This window comes from Caloenas nicobarica, chromosome 6 (genome assembly GCF_036013445.1).
Source record: "Caloenas nicobarica isolate bCalNic1 chromosome 6, bCalNic1.hap1, whole genome shotgun sequence".
Lineage (NCBI taxonomy): Eukaryota > Metazoa > Chordata > Aves > Columbiformes > Columbidae > Caloenas > Caloenas nicobarica.
This window is the reverse complement of record NC_088250.1, coordinates 29,693,655-29,719,132: the sequence shown is the minus strand read 5'-3', so window position 1 is coordinate 29,719,132 and position 25,478 is coordinate 29,693,655. Positions and strand designations below refer to the sequence as shown.

The window sequence follows — 25,478 nt, the reverse complement described above, 5'->3', positions numbered from 1 at the left end:
GCTGGCTGGCTTGGTGGAATCACTTTCCACAGACCTCATAGGAGCCACATGGGCCCTTGCAGGGTCTCTGGGTCATTGGCTGAAGTCTGCTGTAGTTTGACTTCCCGTCTAGGAGAAGCTGTAGGATTTCATCCACAATTGCTGGCAGAAGAACACCTCTGGACACATTTATCCATGCAAAGCTAGGCTGAGCTGGAACTGGCAAAAATACACCTTCAGGCTGTGTCAGGCAAACAAGAGATGGCCTACAGCAAAGGACAACCTACACCCAAGCTGAGACTAAGCCTCAGAGCATCAAAGAGGTGAAAGGAGGAGGCTAAAGGTTGGGGCTGAAACCTTGAGGCGCTCAGGGAGGAGAGGAAGGGCAGTGAGTCAGCCCTGATGACCCACAGAGGTGGGGTGGATAGACAAAAGAAGGCAGTTTCTTTCAACTCCAGGGTTCAAAAGCACATCCTAAAGCAATGAGTGGTCACCAGCCATGGAAGGAGCCAGGATGAGGACTCCCTTTCCCTTCGTCCAAAGTCTCATATTGAGACTTGCTCTGTTATTAACCAACAGGTGAGTGTTTCCTATGCTCTCCTCAGCAGATTGCCCCCTGTGAGTAAGGTCGATGTTCTCTGTGCCTACCCATGTCCCGTGCTCCTGCTTGGTTGTATTAAAACACACCTTTTTTTTTTTTTTTCCCCTTCTCTGAGCTAAGAAATCTGGCATCTCTCATGTGCCTTACTCAGTATGTGTCTTTGTAACTTCTGTATAGTAAATCAGATTTTAGATTTTTCTAATCGCTACTAGAGAGAGCCGTGGTGGTAAAATTATTAATATTTAAGACTGAGAGGTCTGGCTAAGTAGTTACCTCTACTAAAAGCACATTTCTTTTGACTAAAGCACGACAGGCTGTGATTGTTCCCAACTCCTTGCTGCTGGGCTGGGATAACACTCACTGTGATAACACCCACTGTGATAACACCCACTGTGATAACACCCAGTGTGCCACTCTGACGTCCTCCAGCAAGAGCCATCTCCCCTTGTCCTGTTATTTACTGTTTGATTCTTGGGCAGTTAGCAAGCTACTTAAGGAGTCCATTCTTCCATTCTTCCCCTTCTGAAAATATGGGTTTTCTTCTGGAATTCCCTATGGATTCCAGGTCATGCTGAACACTGGCACCAGTGGTACAGACCATTCTTCAATGCAGTTCATGCTTGGATTTGCTGGATTAAAACCATGTAATTTTACTCACTGCTAAGGTTAGAAAAGTCCAAACAAGTAACCTGCAGGTAGAAGAACTCAAGAATAATTTCTTTTATGTATTTGAGAAAAAGAAAGCACAGGTGGTGGCTATAATGGCAAAATCAAAATGCTAGGCACTCCAAATAAATGGAAACTATTCAAAACCAGCTATGAAGATTAGATACAAATCTGACTGCTTCACACTACCAAGTGGATTATGTCACTTCGGTTTATTCTGTTTATTCGTGATAAAAATAACAGTGCTGCCTCACATAATAATCTCAGGGATTGCTACTGCTCACACCAGGTGTTGTGAGCTGGACACTGCTAGACGGGGTCAGCTTCTCGTTCAGTGCTGCTGCCTCCCTTCTGTTTGTGTTACGAGAAGTCCCTTCCCAAGAGACGTTTATAAACTATGATCAAGTTTCTTAACGTTGTTTTGATAAATGAAAGCAGATGTTTGGCAGGATTCATCTCCAGTGTTTATAGAAAGTGGGATCTCTTTGGCACGGTCCAAGGCATATAGGACACTGTGTTTCCTATCCTAAACACAAGTTTACATTGTAATAATAGGAAAGGCAGACCTATACCTTCTAAGCACCTAAAACTACAACAACCTTATCCTCCTATTTCACACTACTATGTGTATTTTTCACATCTTTAATCCACTAGAATAACTTCAGGACTGCAAATTTATTTCACAATGGGCAACTTGAACCTATAACATTAGCTATTCTGTGATAATACAGTTGTTTAGCTGATGCCTTATAAACAGTCATGTCAGGAGTAGCTTATTCTGTTCCCTGGTCAGGGGCAGCATGGAACAAGTCCACATGGTACTTCAGTGTCAGAGGAACCCATGTCCTGGGCTGAACCAGTAAAATTGTTTTATGGACAGGGTAACATCCCATTTATATGAACATATGCAGAGGTTGGATAGCAATTTTGTGTCATCCTGGCTCTAACGATGTGAGTAAAGAGAGTTGTAAAGGAGATGGTTTGCGTGTTAGACTTTTTAATCTCAGTTAATTGATTGACAATTTATCTGAGGTGGTTAATAGGTTTGAGGAAGCTGATGAGATGTCTGTCTTAGGACATAATTATTTCTCTCTTTCCTTCCTCAACCTGAAACTAAATGTTGGTTGATTGGCACAAACTGATTAAAGTAGAACGAAGGAAAATGTCCTCAGGAAGTCTGAGGCTTGTCTTTACTATGAAATATGGGAGTGCTTCTAACCTGAGATAAAACCCTCCTGAAGACAACCGTTTCTGCTCAGTACAATGGGCTTTGACTATAATCTCAGCATTTGTTGTCCTCTCCAGTCCAATAGCTGTTCTGCAATCAAACCTAAAGGAGACAAGAAAAAGGCAGTTTTTGCCATGATATAGCTAGTGGTACTGAATGCTGTGCATCTGAACTGCCGCTGACCTTGCCTAACTACATCATGGGAAAAGTAAAGCAATGGTCCCCAGGAGGGTTTGGCAGCGAGGCTGGTTATTTCACTATGAAAACAAACTGGTTGGTTTGGGAGTGAGCATGTAGCAGTTCTGCACTTTGGTGACTTGGATTGTCTTATCTGAGGATATTCATTACAGTTTGTGCCCCCAGACTGCCATCTCATTCTGCTCCGGGAAGTCTTCATGAATACCACGGGGTACCTCAGTGGTCAGGCGGTTTGTGTATTAAAGAGATTTGAAATTGGAGCTGATTTGTCTTTAAAAATTTAGAAACAACCGTGTCTTAAACCCTTGCAAGTACAACTGCCCTGATTGTGTGGGAATGAGCTAAAAGTGTCCAGTTTCTACTGATCTCACTAATGTTACTGTAAAGACAAGTCAACGCACCCACTGCTGCTGTGGAGAGATAAAGGGTGATGTATGCATGTAACTCCACTAATTTTTGCCAAAGAATTCTTCAGTTTTTCCCTGTATGTATAATTGGAAAACGAAGTTGCACACTTCAGTTTTGCATGTCCTACCTTGAAAGACGTGGCCTCTCTCTGATCAAACCATATGGCTGTTAAGGAGACCCACACGATATGGAGTGGGACTCATGACTCTGGGATTTATTCACAGATCTGCCACTGTCTCAGCAATGGGAAGTCAGTGTGTGCTTTGGTTTCCTCACCTGTAAGGTCAGACTCGTTACCTAACAGTGATAGGATAGTTGCATGTGTAGAGTGCATCCACGTTGTGTGCTATCATATGAACTTAATACAAATGTATTAACTGGCCCCACAGGACTTGCAGAGGTGAGAGGTGACACTTTCTACAAGGAGGAAATCTGAGTTATTGGGGGGGAAGAAAGGGATATGAGGAAAATAAATGCACTTGTTAGTAGAAATGAGTCTCTACTCACTCCACCTCACCCTATGTTACTTTGCAGGTGAGTTGGGAGGCTTAATATTAGTCTAAGGAATTGCGCAAACACAATAAAAAAGAGTCTTAAATTAGGTTTATAAAAATTAAGGGAATAACATGTTATTAGTATAATTGTACAAATTACTCTCATTGCAAAATTGCTTTTATGTATGGATATTCCAGTTGGGAAAAATTATAGTAAGAATATATGTAGCTAATACAAGAAAACCACACTCCCTTTTCCAGTTTCTCTTCTTCTTTGTTATGAGTTTGTTGTGTGAATCATCTAATTATAGCATTTCTATAACAAAAACCTCATCTGATGGAAGAGCGCTTTGAAGCAAAGGCCAAATATTATAATAATAATGTTCGTTGTTTTCTCATATTTTGAGTTTTTACAAATCATAGTATTTGTAAAGGTCTTGTGAACTGTGAATTGTGATTCTGCTAAGGTACAAAGAGTTCTCTGAGGGACTATTGAAAGGCATTTTGAGCGCATGAAGGGTCTGAAAATGTTTTCCTTTAAAGGAATTTAAACTGTCTCTAAAGTGACTAAGGGGAGATGAAAAGCTCTGTAATGTACTTCTTCATGCTTCGTGCTGTCCTACAACAGATAAATGCCCTAGAGTGGAGATCTTTCTACATGCTCAACTGTGTCTAATTATTACTCTGGAATCATTTCACATTTGGGGAGTTTACATTGGGGAGTTTACTGTTGCTTTGCCAGGTTCAAATTATAGTGCCTTTCCTCCAGAGTTAAAAATAACCACTTTTCAGATGGTTTTGCATACAAGCCTCAATGGGGCAGGAGAGCACATGTAGTAGAGCAGCATGTGGACCTTTTACCATGAGTGTCTTCAGAAGGTGAGAAGCTGTGGACATCCCACTTGTTCTTGGGCATTACCTGTGTGGTGAGATCTGGACATTGCCTTGAGCAGGAACAGGACTGTGGGGCACAGTAAAACCTGTGTCAGGACCATAGTATCCCTTGCAGCTGGATTTCAGAGACTTTTTGAAAGGCTGGTGAGAAGGGACCTCTGGTTGTCTCTAATCTAAACTCCACCACAAAACATGGCTGGAGCCTACACTGGATTGAGTCAGCCATGGCTCTGTCTGCGTGATTCTTGACTACCTCCAAGGATGGAGATGCCACAGCCTGTCCAGTAACCTGTTCCAGTCTTCTGGCAAAGACATTTTTCCTAGTGTTCAATCTAACCCCCAGGTCACAGCTTGTGGCCATTGCCTCAGCCACTGCTGCTACTGAGAAGGGTTTGTTTCCATCATCTTTTTAACTGGCCTTGCGTAGCCTGTGGGCTGCTGTTACATCCAGTCTTAACTTCATAATCATCAGACTCAGCAAACCTGATGCCCTCAAGCTCTCCTCACAGAAGGGCTCTAGGCCCTGAGCATTTCAGCAGTTCACCTGATGGATCCTGTCCAGCTTCTCCACCTCGATCTTGAACAGGAGGCTCAAACAAGTGCAGTCTCACCAGCACCAAGCAGAAGGGACGATAACTTCCCTTGTTCTCCTGCATTATGAGGAGCGGTTTGCCTCATTTGTGGTGAGAGGGAACTGTTGTGTCCTATTTAAGCTGGCTTCTCAGATAACCCATGGGTCCTTCTCAGTAGGGCTGCTCTTCAACCAGTTGGTTTCCATCCTGAACTGGTGCCTGGGCTTATTCCAGATCCCTGCAGTACTTCACACATTTCTGCTAAACTTCATGAGGTTGCTGGCCTCAAGTTTTCCAAGGTCCTACTGGATCGAAGCACTGGTGCTTGGCATGCCAACCGCACCACTTAATGTGGTGGTGTCTGCAAATCTGCAGAGGGTGCCTTCTGCCTCTTGTCAGGCTTTTCAGACTCACTTTGCATGAGGAGAGAGGAACACAGTCCTGGCCTGTAGCATCTATGGACTAGACATCTCCTGGCACCTCTTCCTGCACTGCCACACACCCACCTCTCTGGCAAAGCTGGTTTAAGCAGTCCCTGCTGCAGCCCGGCCCCCGGCTGCTCCATCCCTCCCTTTCCAGCCCCTGGTTGCGCTGACACCAGTGTTTGGGACAGGGTGGCAAAACAGACTGGTGGGCGGATGTGGGATACACGCAGCCATCACAGGTATTTTTATCCCAGGTATAATCTTTTTTTGCTGCGAAGCAAAGCTTCCTCAGCGGAGCTGTGAGCAGAGCTGGGCCGGTTTTGGCCCTAGGTGATGATGCTTCACCTCTGGCTACTGGTCCCCGCAAAGCCCCGGATGGTGACGGTTCCCCTTGCTCTGCCAGCCCCACCTGTGCGAGGACACGATATATTCACACCGCTCCATCCAGGACCACCGAGGCTGCTCGGAGCAGGCAGCACACAGCGACCTCAAGCAGAGGGACAGTAACTAACCCTCGGGGCAAGTACCAGGCACAGCTGTTTGCAGAGTCAGTGTCTGCTGCTGGCCAAAAAGTACTTTTTTTAAAAAATCATGTGCTGCTTTCCTGCTAGTGCTGTTGGCTGCAGAGGCCTCTCTTGCAGCAATGTAAAAACAGCTACTGTGTGAGCTCCATCAATGCTGGTCCCCGTAACTGCAGCCCACAATGAGACAGCCAATGCCAATACATGTATAATGAGCATTTAAAAGGCGCTTATTTTGTCACCCAATCATCGATCATCCTCATTGTGTAAATATTTTTTTGTTTCCATAACAAAATGACTTTAGAAGAAATGTTCACCAGGAAGAAAAAGAAATTTGATTCTGCTGATAAAATCAAGACAGTCAAAATGATTAATATGACATTGGGGAAACCTCACAAATGAGGCTTAATTTCTGTGGCAAAAAGACCTCGTGGATTCATCAGTGTTTGGTTGTGCCTGGAAATTCAGTAGCAACTGGAAATTTGATGGTGACCTCTGATAAGTAAGAAAATGGTGAGGGTTTTAATGAATGACTTGAATAAGAAAATAAATAAGCCCGTCTGTGTGGTATTCTTCCTGGTATTTGTTTTGCTATTAAGTTCTGTTAATGTGGTTCTCATTGTGTCATGATGATTGTGTTGACAGCACATCACGACATATGCGCATTGCTGGGAGTTTGGCTGTCAGGGAAGGGGATCCATCGCCTTAGACACACAAGGTAGAACAAGGAGGTGACTGTAATAGGAAAGAATTTGGAAACCTTTGGTAAGGAAACGTCAGAGATCATAAAGATAGAAAGGATCCTGGTGAGCATCTTTGTTTTCCTCTGTCAAAGTGGCCACAGGACCTAAATGAATTCCTTTCTGTTCTAGGTGTTTGTGGGTTTGCTTGTTTGTTTGTTTGTTTAATTTTTTTTTTTTTAGTCTTAATTTACATCTAGAAAACGGGGATAGGAAAAGCGGGCTTTAACCACAAACAGTAGGAAAGTTGTACTTATGGTTGATTACTTTCCTTGCTAAATTGTGCAGCCTGTTCTTAGCCTCAATTTATTACTTTGTGGTGTTTATTCCCTGGCTCTTGTATCTTTGCTGGGAGGTTTAGGAGCATTTGTTATGAAATGTTGATTTCCCATGTGAGTATTTATAGACTATGTCTGAGTCACCTGTTAATCTTCCTCTGGATAAAACCAAACTAAGCTCCTTGTTTCTTTCACTATAAGGTACATTTTCAAGACCTTTTCATTCTCCGTTTTTCCATTTCGGCTCCTCCTTCTCGGTTGTAAAACCAAGAGCACATTCATACTCCTGGTGGTGGCCGTTATCCCGAACTGCTGGCCACCAGCTATGCCCCATGGTGCTGTTCAGTAGAAGGCAATGGGAACCCACCTAGGCCGGTTTCCATCTGAAACGTGGACCTGCACAGGGTGGGTGAGGAGACCTCAGGGGTCAGTGGGCTACCCAGGAGAGCCTGCACTTGCCACTGGAAGCTGTCCCAGACCCTGTCAAAGGCAAAGCAATAATTTTCTAGCTTTTAGAATAATAAAGGCTGTAAAAGAGCTGTTCCTTTCTTTATTCAGAAAACCACAGTTGATTAAAACCTTGCTTTTTCAGTCCTTTCTAGTTTCTGGTGCCTTCAGTGCCTTCCAGGGAAGGTAGAGCAAGCTAACCAGTCACAGTACAGCCACTTTTCTTAGTTATCTTGCAGAGCCTACTTAAATAGAGTTCCCCCAAGGATCCCCAAGTCAGAGGCTGGAAACCTGTGAGCTAAAATACACACAGAGGCAACACAAAAGGTACCATGCTAATTTTTTTTTTTTTCTTAACGCATATTCAGTGCTTGGGTGACCATCTCAGTAAGTCTTCCCAAGTCTCTGCAGCTCATTTCAGACCCCTGCAGTTCATCCAGACAAGCTGTAACTCCATGGCCCATGCATCAGAAGAGAGATGGAGTAATTTCTGAATAACCTTGACTAATGCCATAATGAGCTAATAGCAGCTTTTGGAAGCTCTTCAACACAGTATAATGTTCAACCTTGATCCTTGAACTAAGTTTATTTTGGGCTTCATGAACACAAAATTGCTTATCTGATGTAGAAGCTCCTTTTAGATTTTCAGAAGTAATTCAGATGTTTGTGATGGAATTCATAAAGGTATAGAGATGCTTTGTTTTCTTTGAATTTGGTGAGAGTTAAGTGCTTAATTACTTTTACCGATCTAAGCTTTTAAGTAGCCATCTCTGCAGTGTTATAATGCTCCCATGCTCAGAGCCCTTTAGCCCCTTGGGTAATGGAAACACTTTTTTTCCGGTGGAGAAAGGGAACAGAATACATGACTGTATCTCAGTTGCTTCCGTGCAGAGTCTACTAGGTTGACTCTAAGTGCGGAGAAGCTGATCTAAACCTCTTGACTCTCCAGCAAAGCAGATGAAGGGCATATATGTTTTCCATTCAGTGCTTAGCTAAAGGGATTGTAATGACCCATGAATTAGCAGAATGAACTTTTGGGGCAATAACATTTTAAATTGGAAGTGCAGATATTAATGCTTGAAAGTTTTTGTTTTGTTTTGTTGGGAGTTTTTTTGTTTGTTTTTAATTAAAAAGACTTTTTTATTTTTAATATTGAACATAAAAATATTGTTCCTCTTCATGCTAGCTTGAATTCACTGGCATGGTACTTTTATGCCCAGGCACAAAAATCCACAGAAAAAGATACTTATTTTTAAAATACTTTTTGTGTAAAACAGTATCTCAAGGTCCCTTCATAGCATTATCTCAAGTAGAAAAATCCATCAAACAAAATATTCACTCAGTCCCTTTTAATCATATGAGCAAAGTATTTTACCATGGCCAATTGAACAAGCATCTAAAAAGAGAGATGAAGAGCAATCAGCACAGCAGGGAGAAGGAGATGACTTTCATCTGGGAAGGAGTAGGAGAACAAAGGGAGGTTGGGGTGAGAAAGCTGTGGTGGAGAAGATTTCTTCACTGAGGGGCCATGTTAGGGAGAGCAGAAGAGCAGACGCTGGCTGATGAAGGCAGCCCCAGAGGGGAGCAGAGGACTTGGTCTGTATGATGTGGTGGGTTTTGAAGATCAGGAGAGGGTATTTGATGCTGCAATGCAAACTTCCTTGCTGGGGGAAGAGGAGCAGGGGTTAGACTGGAAGAGGGCTGAGATTTCTTTCAGGAGAGGTAGACAAAGAACAAAGATGTCTTTTTTATTTTAAAAAAACAAAACAAAACGAAACACCCCAAAAAAACAAAACAAAAAACAAACAAAAAACCCACCCCAAAACAAAAACCCAAACAAAGCAACAAAAAAAGCCAAACTACATTGGGCTAAGAAAGGGATGGGAGGGACAGGAAGATATAGAAGACAGCACTGCTGGCAGAGTCTCTGTAAAATTAATTAGCAGATCTCACCTTACTTTCAGCAACAGGCCAGAGAGGAAACAAATGGGATTATTTTAAGGTCATCTTCCTCAAAATGTTTACTTTCTAGAAAGATAGTAAAGAAAATATTGACATGTCCAACTTGATGGGATCCTTTGTTTTGTACAATGTGGTCATTTACTCTTACATTGAACTTCATGTTTCTCCAGTGGGTGCAACAAACTACTCGAACAGTGGAAGAATATTTACTGCTTAGGGAAGTCCTTGGACACCTCAGCAAACTTTGTCTTGTTTTTGTGTTCAAGAGCTAAATATAGACTTTGCCCAATGAAGGTCTGAGCAGCAGCTGCTGCTGCTCAGATGTCGTGTGAGCATAGCTTAATATTTTTAAAAGTATAAAAAAAGTGACACAACAACTCCAGTCACTTTCATTTGAAAGAAGCAGGAGTTTGTCCAACTGCATAGTCACAAAGGAAAAAGAAAATACCCTAAAGGCACATTTATTTATGCTATTTCTTAGTCTGAAATTAACAGAAACAAGCAGATATAAATAATGCATCTCGAAAACTTCAAGACTCCTAGCATTTCTGTGAAGCTACTTAGTTACCCTTCAGGTTACCTTGTTCTTCAGCTCATGACACATCAGGATACGATCTGCCAATGCCTGTACTGCATCTGACTCTCTTGGGCTTGACCAAATGATGATCTATAGGTGCTATGACAATACCGATATTCCATAATCATAGCAGGATAATAAAAATTTCATCTGACAGTGAATTTATGCTATCTCAGCTGCAAAATATGGCAATACATAATAATATATGTTGACAACTACCCTGAGTAAAACGCCTTTTTCTCAACTGAAATTTGACCAGGAAGCTTGTGGGTAGGAAGCCCTCTCCTGCAAAACTGATTGGAAGGTTTTTAGTAACTAAGAGAAATTAAGGTTCTGTTTCCATTTCTGTGGGGGGATAGACAATAGGACGTGACCAAATGGGAGTCCCCTCTACCCTTTTGATCCCTCTCCCCAAACTATCAAACATGAGAAGGATTGATGGGACAGAAAGGTGCCCTGAGAGCGGTGGGTTTATGATGGTGGGTATGGACAGCCTTGAAGGTGAGGATCAGGATCTGCAATTTGAAATGGTAAAGAAACAGATTTCTCCTTATCAAGTAGGGGAGTTGGGTTAGGAAAGACAGAAGGGTTTTGGACAGGTTAGGGGTGAGTTTAGTCCCTGACACCATCCTTTCATTCCTGCATGTCCTTGGCTAAATTACTTTGTGTCTCCCCCTTCCATCTGGAAAATACCCCACTGACTTAAAGGTCGCTTTAACATGGAGCACAGGCTGGTGCAAGAGACAGTGCAGAGTTAAAACAGTCAGCTGTCCACTTAAAAAAATAGAGACTTTAGAGGACCCTGAGCAGTGATTCCACACCCCGCCTCACCGATGTCAGTGGGAGCTGTCAGGGCACCCCCACGGCTCGACGTGAGTGGGGTCGCTTTTAAAAAACGCGGGCAGTTTGGAGGGCAGAGGGCAAGTCCCAGCAGAACCGGTCCGGAACCGGGGGTCCCCCCGCGTCCTCCCCCGGCTCCCGGGATGCGAGCTGCCCGCGCTGCCCACGGCGGGTTTGCCGTGTGCATCCCTCATCTCTCAAACCCGCTCCCGGGGCGACACCACCTCCCTCCGCCGCCCTTCCCTCGGGGGGGCCGCCCCTCCGCCCCGGGGCTGCCCCGGCCCCTGCCCGCCCGGCGGCCGGGGATGGCGGCGGGGCGGGGCGGGGGAGGGCTCGCCCGGTTCCGGCGTCCCGGCCCGGCCAACCCGCGGCCGCCGGGGCTGAGCCATAAAAGTGCCGGGAGCCGCCGGGGCCGCGGTTCCAGTTGTCTGCAGCCGTGCCCGGCGCGCCTCGGGGCGGGCAGCCCGGCTGGCCCCCTCTTGCCGCCCGGACACCGCAGGGACCGCGCCGGGTCCCCTCCAAGATGCTGTTTTGGCACACGCAGCCGGAGCACTACAACCAGCACTCGACCGGCAGCTACCTGCGGTGAGTCCCCGCCCGCCCCGGGCAGCGGGAGAGCCCCGGGGGTGCCCGGCGCCCTCGGCACGGTGTTGGGTGGGAGAGCTGTGTCCTCCGGCCACAAAGCCCAAAGCTCGCTGGGCTCCCCGGCCGGGACCCGGGCTTAGCGCGGCCAACTCTTTCTGGGAGATACGGGCTTTTTTTTTTTCTTTTTTTTGTGTGTGTGTGTGTGGTTTTTTTTTTTTTTTTTGCGGGTTTTTGTTTGGTTTTGTTTTGGGTTTTGTTTGTTTGTTTTAAATAAAGCCGAGTTAGGCAAGGATCTGCAATTTCGCTTTACTGTTTTTTGTGTGGTTTTTTTTGTTTGTTTTGGTTTTTTTTTTTTTTTTTTTTTTTGCCGGCTTTCCCATTCTCAAGGGCTCGGGTAGCGCAGTTTGAAAGGAGAAGGTGCGACAGTGGCAAAGCACTGTCAAAAGTCCGTGGAAAGCGTCTGTTGGCAAACCAAGAGGGCATCCGGTTTCCTCAAGATGAGATTTCTTTCTCTTTTTTTTGGGATGTTGGGTAAAAAGCTCAGAATTTCACTTTCTGAACTTGTCTAAACCAGCTTTTTCCTGCCTCTGCGCAGTTGTGTTTAATTAAATGTGCCTAATTTAAGCACAAGGGCTGCTAAACAATAGTCTGTAACATGTGTAGCACAAACCCGTATTTCCTTCCTCCAAAAGACAACAAAGCAGGCAACTTCGGAAGTTTCCTTTCTTCTGGGTGCTTATGAATTATTTTTTTTCTGGATATGTAAAGCTGAGGTCTCAGCTGGTGTCAGTTGCTGCTGCCCAGCTGAAATGTGATTTTGCTGAATAGCAGCAGTGGAGAACCTGGCAGTGGCTCAAGAGCATTGCTTTCAAAATGTACCCCCAAATAACTAATGTTGAGAGAACATTGAGTTTGTCTGGCATAGCACTTCAAACACAGATAATACTTCCCATTCGAGGAGACATGCAATCTTAACTATTCCTGCTCCTTATCAGTGTATTTGCAAAGGAATTTTTTTTACCAAATAATAATTTCCCGTTATCAAATGATACAATACTGTGAAATTCTTGCTTTCTGGCAGCTGCTCCACTTCTTCGTACAAGGTTCTTCACCTCCTCCCTCTATCCCAGCAAGTCTGTTTCAAAAACATGTGTATGGCAAAAGTCTTGTTCTCTCTTGCTTCGTGCTTGCAAATGTGATTAATTTAGGATGATGAGAATGGTTGTAGCAGAAAAGCATCAGCATTGTGTGTACTGTCTCTGCATTAGAGAGCACTTATGGTGCTCAGGCTGCTTCCTGAACTCTATGGATTCGTAGCGCGAGTGCTACAATATCATCAGTTCTGCATCAGGCTTGAGCTCACAATTAATATTCCTTTTAATTGGCCAGAAAATGCATTAATTTATTTTTGCTGGCTTGATGCTAGCTGGAGGGTTAAAGGTACCTGATCTGGCAGGAAGGCTGCTACTATGAAGGTAACCTGTTGGTGTTTGAGGAACAAACTTTGGCTTTAGTGAGTATCAGCCACTGTGACTCTGGTGTTCTTGATCTGGGACGAAAAGCCCTTAAATCAGTTTTATGGCAGCAATGGCCTCAGGTGTTTCAGGGAAGGTCAGTTGAATAAAATGCTTGGGTGTTTGGGGTTTTTTTGTATGGAACTCTAATTCTGGCCAATTCACTCTCCATGGGAATGTGTCAAAACATGCATTTCTAGAGGGGCATTTTTCTGCTGAGCTGTGCCTTTCTGGAGGGTCTCCATACCCACTTGCAGTGACTTTGCAGAGGAAGCTGAAATTGTACAATCCTTGGAATAGCTGTAGGAAAAGTTTGTGTCTATTATATTTTGCAGAGATCAAAGGCGTTGTGCGTATCTGAGGCATCTGTGTAAATTCTGCCATACCTTACTGGTATTTGGAGTTACAGCAAGACAATACTACACAAAATTCTTATAAATTTTCATTCATTTTTGTGGAAACCTGATATATTTTACTCTCTGTTCTGCCAACTGACCGAACTCTCAAATAACTTTTCTCCCTTCCCAGGTAAGCAGACTAACTGTTGTTTAAGAACAGAACTGTAAAGCTTTAGCACAAAGGTGGAACTTGGGAGAGTTTTAAGGGTTTCTTTTTTTTTTTTTTTTAATCAGTGCTTTAATAGGGTGAAGCTTTACAGAAACCAAATAATGGATTTCTCCATGCTTACAGTCTTCAGGGATCAGACAGCTGCTCTCGGAAGTGTAGAGCTGTTAAGAGCCTGATGTGAAATACAATATTTGAATTTCCACTTCCCCTTGCCTAAATTTCTCAACTGTTTCAGCTGAGTAGGTGTACAGATTCCTCCCCCTTAATTGTTAAACCTGGGCCAGATTTTTTGCAGTCTTCTCTGCAGAACTTCAGGAGCTTTCAGGCTTTAGAGTTTTTGACCTGTTCTCAAAGGTAAAGCAACATGCATTCCAATAGCATTGTGCTGAAAAGTGTATTAAGAGCAAGTGTTGGCATCTGGGGTGAGTGAGATGGCTCTGTGGAGCAGTATCAGATCCTCTGTGTGTGTGGAGCAATGCTATCTATTTCAGAAATCTACTGCAGGCATTTCTGTCACTTCATTACTGTAGTAAATCATCATCACTAAGGAAAAAAAAATACATCCTCTCTATGGCTGCAGTTAGGCAAGAGCTGTGATTTTGTCACTAATGCCACTAAGCAAACAGGGCTAGAAGTCTTCAAGTTGGTGATAATATGAAGGGGGTGGGGTTGGAGGAGAGAATGGAAACAGAGATGGGTGTTTCTTTTGTCCTGTCTGTATCTGAAATGGCAGAGTTTGCTCTATCTGGCTTTATTTTGCCATAAATAGGGAGTATCTGTGTTTCAAGCAGGCATTTCAGCAGTTTGCTATAAACTGCTGCACTGTTTCATTCATGACCTGGGTAGCCTTCAAGGTTGTTGGTGCCACGAGTGAACACAGGGTGGATCATTAACTGAACAAGCAAGGAAAAAATTCTTAATGCTCTTTCCATAGGGAGCATGCCTGTACATGCTGGCAGGTTCCTGAAGAGGTTTTCTTAAAGCTTTTTGTGCACTGGGTTACTGAAAGCAGCAGAACTGCAGCCTTGATAATGGTAATCTTGAGTCTTCACACATCTGGAGGAAATGGAGGAGAAAAAAAAGAATCAGTTCTCGTTATGAATTGTCTCTGTGTTCAATATAATCCTCCTAATTTGGAAGGATCTTAACCTCTTAAGTAGGCGGACACAATGATCAGAAATGTTAGTGGCTAATGTGGTTCTATCAGACCTGCTGTGATAAGGATGCTTGTTCCTCACATCTCATTTTGTACTAATAATTCTGTTGTGCTTTCAGCCTTGCTAATGCCTGTTCTGCTTGGGAATTAGTGTGGGTTGGAATCAGTCTGACACTAAATCAGCAGGCAGGTCAGCACGAGCATCTTGTAAAGGTGCGAGAACTGGGACTTTGTGTAGGTCCTGGTGAAGCTGCTCCTGAGAACCTGTGTGCATTTATGAAGGTAGCCCAATGCTGGCTTAAGAGCTATGTGATTCCTTGGGATCAGGTTTATTAGAGTGCAAGGATGTTATGAGTGAATTAATCCAGCAGTTCTTTTCATCGTTTGCCTGAATGTCTCCTTTTTACACCATACCTGTCTGTTCTTCACCCTTGGCTACTACTTGTAGGCATTTTATAATCTGACATTCAGCTGTCAAGATAAAGTGCCCTGTCTTGCCTTTTTTTTTCTTTTTCCTGAAAGGCTTTTGTCTGAGAACCCAAGAACTCTTAGAAAAAAATGTGCTTCCACAAGGATGAAGAATCTATTCTTGATAATTTGTTTACTCATCAGGAAGACTGCTTAATGGAAAAGTAAATCTGATTTATGTTTTAAAAACATGAATTCTCAGAAATATTCTGTTTTGCTAATGCTATGTTGTTTTGTATCCAGTGCTGACATCCTGGGGCAGAAGTTGCCTTGTTACATTATACAGGCCAAATTCTTTTTTTAGCCATCATAACTCAGTGTTTCTCCAAAGACCATCTCCATTCTCTCAGAGCATGAGGATCAAGTGCAGATTGAGGCTAGGATATTCTGTAAAGTCTTTGTAACTAAATGCATGTGAATTATATGTTGCAGAGATGTCCTTGCATTGCCGATCTTCAAGCAGGAAGAGCCACAGCTGTCTCCTGAGAATGATGCCAAACTGCCACCCTTTCAGTATGTCCTCTGCACAGCCACATCACCTGCTGTGAAACTACACGAGGAAACCCTGACCTACCTCAACCAAGGTAGGGTTTGTACTACACCGAAGGGAGGGCATGTTTCCTGGGAACAATTAATGAGAGAGACATCTGATCACATACTTGTGCCTTACTGGGAAGGCAGTGGGATGGGAAAAAGAGGGCTAGAGATGGGGAGGGGGATGGAGGAAAAGAGGAATATTTTATTTTTCACATTTATATACCAGATTGTCAACTGATATAAAATAATGAAGTACCACTGATTTAACTGTTGACTGAAGGCAGCATTACAGCATGCACCTGTGGCCAGTAACAGCTTGATTTCAGGCAACTTAAAGTGCAGCCTCCTACCTTCATCTTAAAGGCCAGATTCATTAAGCAGATTGGCAAACTTTGGGTTGGAGAGGGCTCTTAATATTGCAAGTCCTCGAGTACTGCTGAAGGGCATTGCCAGAGGAGGAGTGAGCAGGGATCCAAGGGCTCCTGGGTGGTCTGGGCAGAGTGTGACATTGCTACCACTGGCTGGGTGATGTGGCTTTGCTCAGTCCATAACTTGACACGTTGCTGGGGTTCAGTGCAGCAAGGTCCTCTGTAACTGACCTTGCAGGCTAACTTTTACTTCTGGATAAGAAAATGTTGTGTGTTTTTTCCAGGCTTTTTCCCCTCTTTGGCAGAATTTGTGCAGACACATCTGTGGCTGGAGTTTGGCTGTCACTTTGCAGCACCTCCTGTGTATGTGTCCTGGGGGAATCAGACCTCTCCAGCCACAGACTGTGCTAAAACTTACTATGTTTATTTTCTGCCAGGTTGTAAACAAGGGCGTTAGCTAAGCAAGGTGCTGAAGGCTGTTTGCCCTGTTACTGAGATCCTTTCCTGCTTCAGGACACTGCCCCAGCTCTTTAAGCTTTGTGCACTGAGCATGAAGCTCATTCCGGTGCCTCTTTGGTCGAGTTTTTCTCAATGCTTTTACAAAGCTGAGCTCTGGCCTCCCTTGGACCTCAGGTGCAGCTGGCTGCTGGAGCTGTGTTGCTAGCTGGTAGACCCATGGAGCCCCCATAGAAAGATCAGCCAAGTGCTGCATGTTCTACCCAAGGAGCCAGATGTCTCCTGTCACATAGGCTGGCACTGTGCTATCTCCCAGAATCAAGAGATGCTTGAGGTTTGTGACTGTCTTCCCAGCTTATTCATCCAAATACAGCAGACCCCAGGAGGTGATACAGGGCATATCAGGGGTGAGATGGAGACCAATCTTCCTGCGAAACACAATTCTTTCATGTTTCAAAGTAAAAGATTTTCTGTAGTGAAAAGCAGTTGACAGCCATATATTTTAGCATACATGACGCAGTGCCTACTTTTTTTTTACCTTGGCAGGGCAAAATTAAGGCAAGTCTTCACATAGTATTGTGAGTTCAAAAAAACCCTGTGTGACTAGAGCAGTCTATGTTTTCCTGTGCAAAGTAAGATTGTTACTGCCTTTGCAGATAGACCATGTTGTTTTAGGCTTTCTCCAGCTTACTGTTGCAAGTCGTCTCCTTTGCCATCTTGACACAGTACTGACCTATTTCCTTGGCAGGCCACCAGTTCTTCGATATCTTCTGCATCTGCCTGTCATCCCTCAAGGGGGAAGGTGGGATATGTCCTTGCAGAATTCACCCTGGAGAGTATGAGGCTGGACAGACCTGGAGGAACAAAGCAGGGATGAAGCTAGCACGAGCTGTGCAGTGGGGCAGAGCTGGGAAGGGGCCACCTTCTCAGGAGCATCCTCACCTTATTTAAGCTTCCAAGCAATTCATCTTCCACTTTACACTGAAATGCTCTGAGTTTCTTGAAAAACTTCTTGGCTCTATATGTAGATGATATTTTTCTTGATCTTGCAATATATCTACTTAAAGCCATTCTGTTCCACTCCAGCAGGTTGCTTTGGAGAGTCCGTTGGCTGCACTCTTGCTCCCAGCATTGAGCCTTTCAGGTAGCGAGGGCAGGCCTTGAGTGTAAATTTATTTGATGTGTAGTCTACCTTGATACTAAGTCTCTTAGGCCAAAATCCCTTGGCTGTTCTTGTTAGGGAAAAGGGACTGGGGTTTGCTCCCATGTGGAGAAGAGCTGCTGTGGGAAGCTTGTGGGTTCATTGAAGGTAACTACAGATATGGGGAGAAGAGGATGCTGGACACCTTTCAAGCAGCTGCGGTCAGAATTGGGGAGTCTAGTTTCTGTTGGTGGGATGTCAGTGAGACATTGCTTGGAATTAAGAAGAGATGAAGATTTGTCTTGCAATTCCAGAACAAAGAATCAATTTGAATTGGCAGCTAACCTTCCATTTCACTTAGAGGTTTCTGTTTAGGAACTTCTACATAAAAGGGTATTTGGTCTTTTTCATTACATATGTGGCAAAAGAATGTTCCTCATGCATTGACCTTCTGGAATAAAAAAATATGAGTGTCTGTTTAAAAGCAGAAATTAAAGTGCTTGAGACAAATTTTCTTCTCTTGTCAGCAGCACTTGTCTGTGGGAACCACTTTTGATTCTTGAGCTATATAGCTTCCCAGCAGGTACCTGTTGTGTAGGTATTTTCCATCCCTTCTCTAAATCCAGAGGAGAGTGCTGCAACTCTTTACTTTGGTCTACTCAACACAAGCCAGGGAATCCTGCACTGGTCTCAATTGTCCTGCCTCAGCTGGAGCTAAGTGCAAGTTAAAGGCTCTGATGGAAAATTAATCCCATTAATAGAATTATGTTGTGTGAGCCTGAGGAGGTATGTGAAGGGGACCTTGAGGCAGCCCAAATCTCTGGACCCAATACTCACAGCATGGCAGAGGAGCTGACTGACTCCAGAGCACTGTGACCCAGCTGCAGTGCTGTAGCCATCTCCTGAAGCAATTTAGACCATTTCCTGCACCTTATCATCTTACGCAGAATGTAAGTAAAGACACCTCTTGCACCTTACCCTCTTTCTGTGCTTATCATGGTCTGGCCAAACACCGTTACATAAAACTTCCCTTCTTCCTTGTATGCTTGGCTTTTGTGATGGATTACTTTAGCAAATGGGTAACTTCATTAATGGATATCTCCCTACTCTGTCTGTGCTGGTGAGGACATCAGTCATAGCTGACTCCTAGTAAGGCAGATACAAAGACACGGTTGCTGTCCCAGTGCCAACAAAGCAATTCACATCCAGTGTGGTTACTCACACAAATTGTGAGGACTCAGTTTGGGGTTTTCTACTTGCTGAATGACTCCTGTCAGTTGCTGTCCAGATGTTCCTTCCTGACTCGAGCTCTTCACCACTCAGTAACTGACCTTTTGTCACCATGAAGCAGCTTTGCTCCCTGCCCTGAAGCACTTACTCCACATGTGACTGGTTCAATGGCGGTTGGTAAGTGGACTAGCTCAGGAGACAGTTCATGTGCAGAACTGGATGGAAGAAAGGTCAGGTCTGATAGAGCTATAGAGCGGGGAAAGCTGAAAGAACTGAGTGGCAAACTGAATGCTGAGTTGCATAGCAGAGATAGAGGAGGCACTAGTAGGGAGATTTGGGTGAGATCTGAAAGGATTTCATGTGGGATAGGAAGAAGGTTTGTCCAGTGGTGGTGTTTGTGTACTAATGGGAGAGGGCTCCAGGCTTGTGGAGCTTAGTGACTTTTCATGAGCCTTTCTTCTTTGCTGGATAGACCCAGAGAGGTGGTCAGTGGCATTGAGGAAGAAAAGGTCTTTGACCTGGGCTCTCCACAGGAGTGAAGAAGGAAGATGAGAGGACTCCTGAGCTGGAGACCAGTGTTTTCAGCAATGGCAGGAGAAGCATTTGTGATGGAGGATAAGGGAGTGAGCTTGGTCGTTGTGTTAAGTTGACTTGGGGACATTCAGCAGTGGCAGGCTCCCAAGCTTGTCTGCTCCAGTTCAAAACTGTGAGTGCTTGCTGGCTGCAGATCTGGAACTAGCCTGTAAATGAAGTAACTAGAGTCAAATCCTTAGCTTAGTTTCCAAAGACTGACTCATTACACTTGTCTTTCCTGATTTCTTTCCCCCCTGCCTTCCCACATTCCTTGGGAAACTGGAGCCAGAGCCCCACTAGCCCAAATTCAATGTGATCTTAGTTTGCTAATCCATACAGCAGTTCCTACATTGAGATCTTTACTGGACCTCGGGAGGATTTACTCATCCAACAGGACAAGGTATAGACTTATTAGTGTGGTGTCTTAATACCAGTATACCTTCAGTCCACAAAACTAGTAAAAGTGCTGTCCTCACATTAGGAGCTGCTGCTGGCATCCCTCCTTTGGTCAGGGATCGCATCTGTCAACAGAGCTGCACTGTCCAGAAGTCTGCAGCACAAACGTCGCCTAACGTTTTTGGAACTAGCCTGCCTTTTAGCACTATTTCAGTGTCTCTTGCGGATTGGGATTTTCAGACAAACAATCAGCCAGCAACCATATTACAAACCACTGCTTTAGCAAGAGAGCTTGATGCAGTTGCATATTCCATGGTCTGCAGGCATTCGGGGTGTGGTTTGACCATGGTTGGTTGAAACTGGTTTCAAATACGGACAGAAATGGGAATAATGAAGATGGTTCCAGAAATTGCACCAGGAGGAATGCGGAGGAAACAAGCACTGTACTGTAGATCTGAATGCTAATAAATGTGAGGAAATAAAATCATTCCTTTAAAAAACAAAACAAAAAGCCAAAAACCACAAAAACCTGAAAGTCATTGCCCAAGGGAATCGACTTGTAGTGCCAGAACCACATGTGGACTGTGAGCTATTAAAGTAATGATTTTGTTTCATGACCAGCATTGAGTTGGCTCACAGCCTCAGATCTAAATTACTCCAAATAGAAGGTGGTTAAGGTTGATGGCAGAGGGTCACTGAGAGCAGGCTGTGGCACAAATCCAGCCCTGTCTCTCAGTGGTACTTCAGAGTAACTGGCCATCACCTGCATGTAAAGCTTTCTTGGTCTCTGTTCAGCTCTCCAGATCTGTGGTATGTGACTTGTGGTTCTTGGCCATGTGGGGATTTTGGTATACAGCTGGTTAGGGTTGGGAAGGCTGGCCATCTCTGCTTTACAGTGTTGTCCAGGAGTCATCTTTATTGCCAGTCCTAGACAGTTCAGAAAACAAACAAGCCAAAATCTCAAACTATGAGAGAAAACCACTAACATCTGAGAAGACCTGTAATGATATTGGGAGTGTTTCTGTAGAGATGCATAAGCAATGGATACCTCATGAAGTTAGAGATGGGCTTAGTTTGAGCCTGGATCACACCTAAGTGAAAACACCGAATTTCAGTCCTCAGGTGTAAAGGCACATATCCAGTTTCAAGACATGTATGCATAAACTGGTGCATTTTAAACTGTGCTATGTTTAAAATCTGATGGGTGGTGTCCTGCCTCAGCTCGCTGCATATGTTCTGGTTTCTCCTCCAAAGAAAGGTGCAGACAGTACTGGGCAATGACAATTGAAGAGGACACCTTGAAGCTAATTGCTTGGGTAGGAGATGAAATCGTTTACAACAGAAGGCAAAAGAGAACCTTTGTCTCCTTTAAAAAGTCTAAAGTTCAAATTTGGCTGTCTAATCTTCTACAGCCAGAGAACTCAGTTTTAAACACTGAGATTTACAGTAAATGAAAAAAGCTGTTTTGTATTGACGTTAACTCCTACGTAATTGAGTTTTTATGGGGTCACAACTGTCTGAATGTTTGTAGTTTTCCTGGAACAATTCTTTATTTGCCTAAATGAAGTGTAGAGAAGGCTGAGTGACCAGCTCTGCCTGGGTGTGCTTCTGGTTTAATTATAGCTCTGTTTGTGGGGATATTTTTGCTTTGTCCCATGCTAAGGACTGACTCTGTTCCTAACAATCACTGCCATTACCGACCAGGCCCTCGGTATTTCAAGGAGCTCTGCTGCTGGTGTCCTTTTCTATGTGAACACGGATTCTACCCTTGCCCGAGATCACAGGCACAACCATGACTTTGTGTCTTTGAGACTGTAACTATGAGGTGCTCCCTGGTGTCTGCCCTCCTATGTGTCCTTGATCCCTGGCCGTTGTGGTGTGCTGTACTGCTCCTTGACCCCTTTCAACTGTTCCTGGTTTTGGGCGGTTTAAAAAACAGCTAACAAAGCTGGTTTGTCTTTCCTGTTTCTGACAACTTGGTGGTTTTGTTTCTTGTGGTGTACCTCTTCATCTCTGGAGGAGGAATTTGTCTCCTGCGTGACTTTGAAGACAGCTCTATGTAGGTTTTGGTGTCTCAGCTGAAGCCGTTAATTGTGCTAGCAGCAATTTCCCCATATGTTTGGCAACCCTGTCTTCACTTGGCAGCCCAGTATAAACAACCCTGTCTCCAAACCACACCATCCCTCAGCTCACTATGAATCTTACTTCAGATGACAGGGCACCTCTGCATAAGTAGAGCATCTGACTTCTGTTGTCCCTAGGAAGCTTGAATCTCAGTTGTCTTTTAACCAAGAGGTTGTATTCTATTCTTTCCATAATCCTTTTTTCTGTTGCTAACATCTGGATGAAATTCAAATGGGACTGTGAACTTGCTGGACTGTATCCTGTGCACAACTCCTACTGGAAGCCCTTAGACTGCATTTAGTTCTTCCACTTCTATAAATCTTCAATATCTGCGAAGGAAGGAAATGCTCAGTAGTTCCTCTGAGAGTAATGAGAAGTAAGAGAATCTGTCATTTTTTTTCCTATATTTCATGTTACTTTTTTACTTTCCCTCATTATCCATATCTACTCTGAGTTTCCTGTAATTATGATAGTGAAACTTTTGTCTGTGGTTTTACAGCATTTGATGCTTGTATCAATGTACATATCAATCTGAGAGGATTTGGAAATTTTCCAGTTAGCTTGCTTTAGTTTGCAGTGCCCTAAATGACCACTTTTTAGGTAAGATTAAGAAGCTTGAGAAATACTGTAGTTTTTACATGACTAACTGTTTTTTTAATAGGAATAATACATGGTGCTTTTTTTCTAAAAAGCCTGGAAAAAACACCTTTTTTCCTCCTTTGCTTCCTACCAAGCATTTATTATGTATTCCTGAAATTAGACAGAAAGTACCTGAACAGTGAAATTCCTCGTGTCTTAGATTAGTGCCATGCTTGCAACCGGTGTCGAAGGTACGTTCTGCTTTGATGGGATAATGGCCAATCACATCTTATCCCCTGTTCTGTGGTAGGCACTGGGTAGTCACATGTGGGAGTGGGACTTGATTGCCCCCAGTTTCTTACTGCAGAAACGTGGTGAAGGAAGCGACTTACCTGAGGGCATCTGAGGGAGCTGCTGGGTGGGGTCGGGAGCCGTACTCGGCTCTTCTGCATCCCTCTTCAGCACCCTTACCTGGGACCATTCTTCTTAGTTATCTGAAGCTCAAGTAAATATTACACACAAAGCTACTCTTACAGAGCTATAAAACCTGTTGTCTGAATTGACTTAGAACAGGTTGAAACCAGAAAAAGCCTGTATATTTTACTTACACAAGGGAGGCTGAGGTTTTGTGAGCTGGACAGATGTGACTAAGATAGTCCTGGGTGTTTCAAGTACGTGCTAGAGAAGTGGAAATACAGGAAGAAATTGTTTTCTCAGGGCATATATTTTTTCAGCTTTCTACTAGAAGTCTAACTTTTTCACTGATTAATTTGTATTAAAAATCAAAGTTTGTACCATGGCATCGATTAGGCAGAGTCCAACAAACTGGATGAGGTCTATGCAAGAGAAGTCCATGTGCGTACAGTGAAATTAGCAACTAGGAATGTTTTTGTGTTTGCTGGCTGGTTTTGTGTCCTTGCTTCAAAGTTAGATCGTAGTGTTGGAGGAATTAAATGTACATCCCTCTCTTGAGTGGAAACCACTGTAAGTGTGGAGTGTTTCTGTTAGTGCCTGTTAGCTATGAAGTGTCACCACTGTAAAATTAGATGATCTTCAAAAGTCTGGGAAGCGTAGGACTTTGCCAAATGTTCTTATAGTAAATGAGCACTGAAATTTTCTTCCAGCAAGCTTGGCTCCAAGGCATGTGTTTGACTTTCCCACAAGAAAGAGGTAGGGAAAGAGAAAAAAGGGGACAAAGAAACCCCCTGGAGTTGAGGGCAGATTGTAAAAGGAGGAAAAACATAAGAGACACGGTGACAGTGAAGCTCTATGGTGTGGTAGTAGAATTAGTACTTGAATTTTTCTCCTGTGTTCCTGCAGTCTTGCTATCCTGGTGGTAGTGGCAAGTAGGACAAGTGTCACTGGTGTTGGACTCAGATGGGCACTGAAACAGAGCCAAGGTAGCTTTGCTGCAAAGGGAGACAGGCAGGTGAAGGGCAAGACACTGAATACTGAAGCAAGACGTGTAAATTGTGGTTCTTATTGCCACAGTATAAGCAAGTTTGAAAGGAGACCACACAAAATAGGAGTGCTGCAGCATTGGTCATGGCTGGGGAGCTTCATGTCTGCACACTGAATACCAGAAACTGGGAAGATATGGCCAGGAAAGGGCTGGCTGTATTCACCCTGCCTCATCTCTGAGTGCTTATAACTGGGTGTTGTGTTGGAGATGCAGGGCGAGATGAGCCTGAAGTGTCAAGATGACTCTTGTGTTCCTTCTGTATTTCCCAGCCCAGAGTTGGTCCTCTTTTGTAGGATTTCTATGTTCCTAGCAGAGTGGGAGCTTTGAGGGTGGCCTATTGTGTAGCTGCTGAATTCATAATATCCACTGGATAAACATCTCCTACAGCATCTTGTCAAATGAGGCTGAAGTCAGCAGCTGCAGAATATCCACTGTCATTTGTGGCCTGGGGAGAGAGGGTTCTGCCCTTGCTCCTTGTCCTGCAGAATGGGACACTTCAGCAAGTCTTCTGCTAAGCTTTATTTTTGCTTTTGTCTGGCTAAAAAGGTGTGGGCAATCAAGCAGGCAAGTTCAGATGCCACCTCTGCCACTCTTGCCTGTTTATCCTTGGGGTTCATTAATCTTTCTTGTTAGAAAAATTTTTGTGTGTCTGATGCCGTGAATAGTTGCGCTTGGCTGTTTAAAAGGTGATTCTCCTGCCTACTGGATGTGCTTCGGTTTGGAAGGATAAATGCTTTCTATTTTTTTTTTTTTTTCCTCCCCTGCCCTTCTGTGTGCTGCATTTGACTGTCAGCATTCCTTTGCCGTTATCTGTGCACTATTTAGGATGTCCATATAAAGTTGCTAAATGGAATTTTTATTGGCCGGCTTGGCTTAATAATCAAACAGTTTCCAAGCTGGTTCTCTCTGGTGCTGTGTGGATCCATTCTGAGAAAGAGGACTTGCAGTTGGTTGTGTTTTTTTTTTTTTTCTTCTTCTTTCTGCAGACTTTTGTTGAGGATACTGTTAAGTCTAAGGTTAGGGTTTAATTAATTGCTGGAAAGGGTAAGTAGACTACTTGGCTAGATTAAGTAAGACCTGAGTCATATTGGTCTGGAACACCAGCATCCTAATTGGAAATTAGTGTATCGTATTGGTGCATCATGCAGAAAACCACAAAATGCGTAGTGCAAGTGGCCCTTGAAATGCAACACCAAAACAAGAAAACGCGAGCAGGATATTGTGGTTGTATAGCAAATAATCCTTGAACAAAGTGCAACTTTAAGCTTGAAATAATAGTAATCTTTTATAATCAGAAATTGCCTAAAATTCCTGATGGCTGACTAAATTGCAGCAATGGAAATCAGCGAAGTTATGGCTCTTACCTTTTGAATGTGTGAAAGCGTTCCTGTGTTGAACTAAACTATTTTTCATCTGTAGCAAGTTGTTGACTTTCAGTTCTTTTGTCCCCAAACTAAGTGGTTGTGCCTGCATTTAATGTTTGTTAATTACC

At 43.8% G+C, this 25,478-nt stretch overlaps 1 protein-coding gene across 1 annotated transcript in view; it reads left to right on the top strand.

Moving 5' to 3' along the window:
- The first annotated feature begins 11,353 nt into the window (after nt 1-11,353).
- Nucleotides 11,354-25,478, top strand: part of TFCP2L1 (transcription factor CP2 like 1) — a 31,258-nt gene continuing 17,133 nt past the window's right edge. The window contains exons 1-2 of the mRNA XM_065637831.1: nt 11,354-11,415; nt 15,553-15,704. Coding sequence (XP_065493903.1) covers nt 11,354-11,415; nt 15,553-15,704 — 214 coding nt within the window. The remainder of the gene's footprint in view (nt 11,416-15,552; nt 15,705-25,478) is intronic.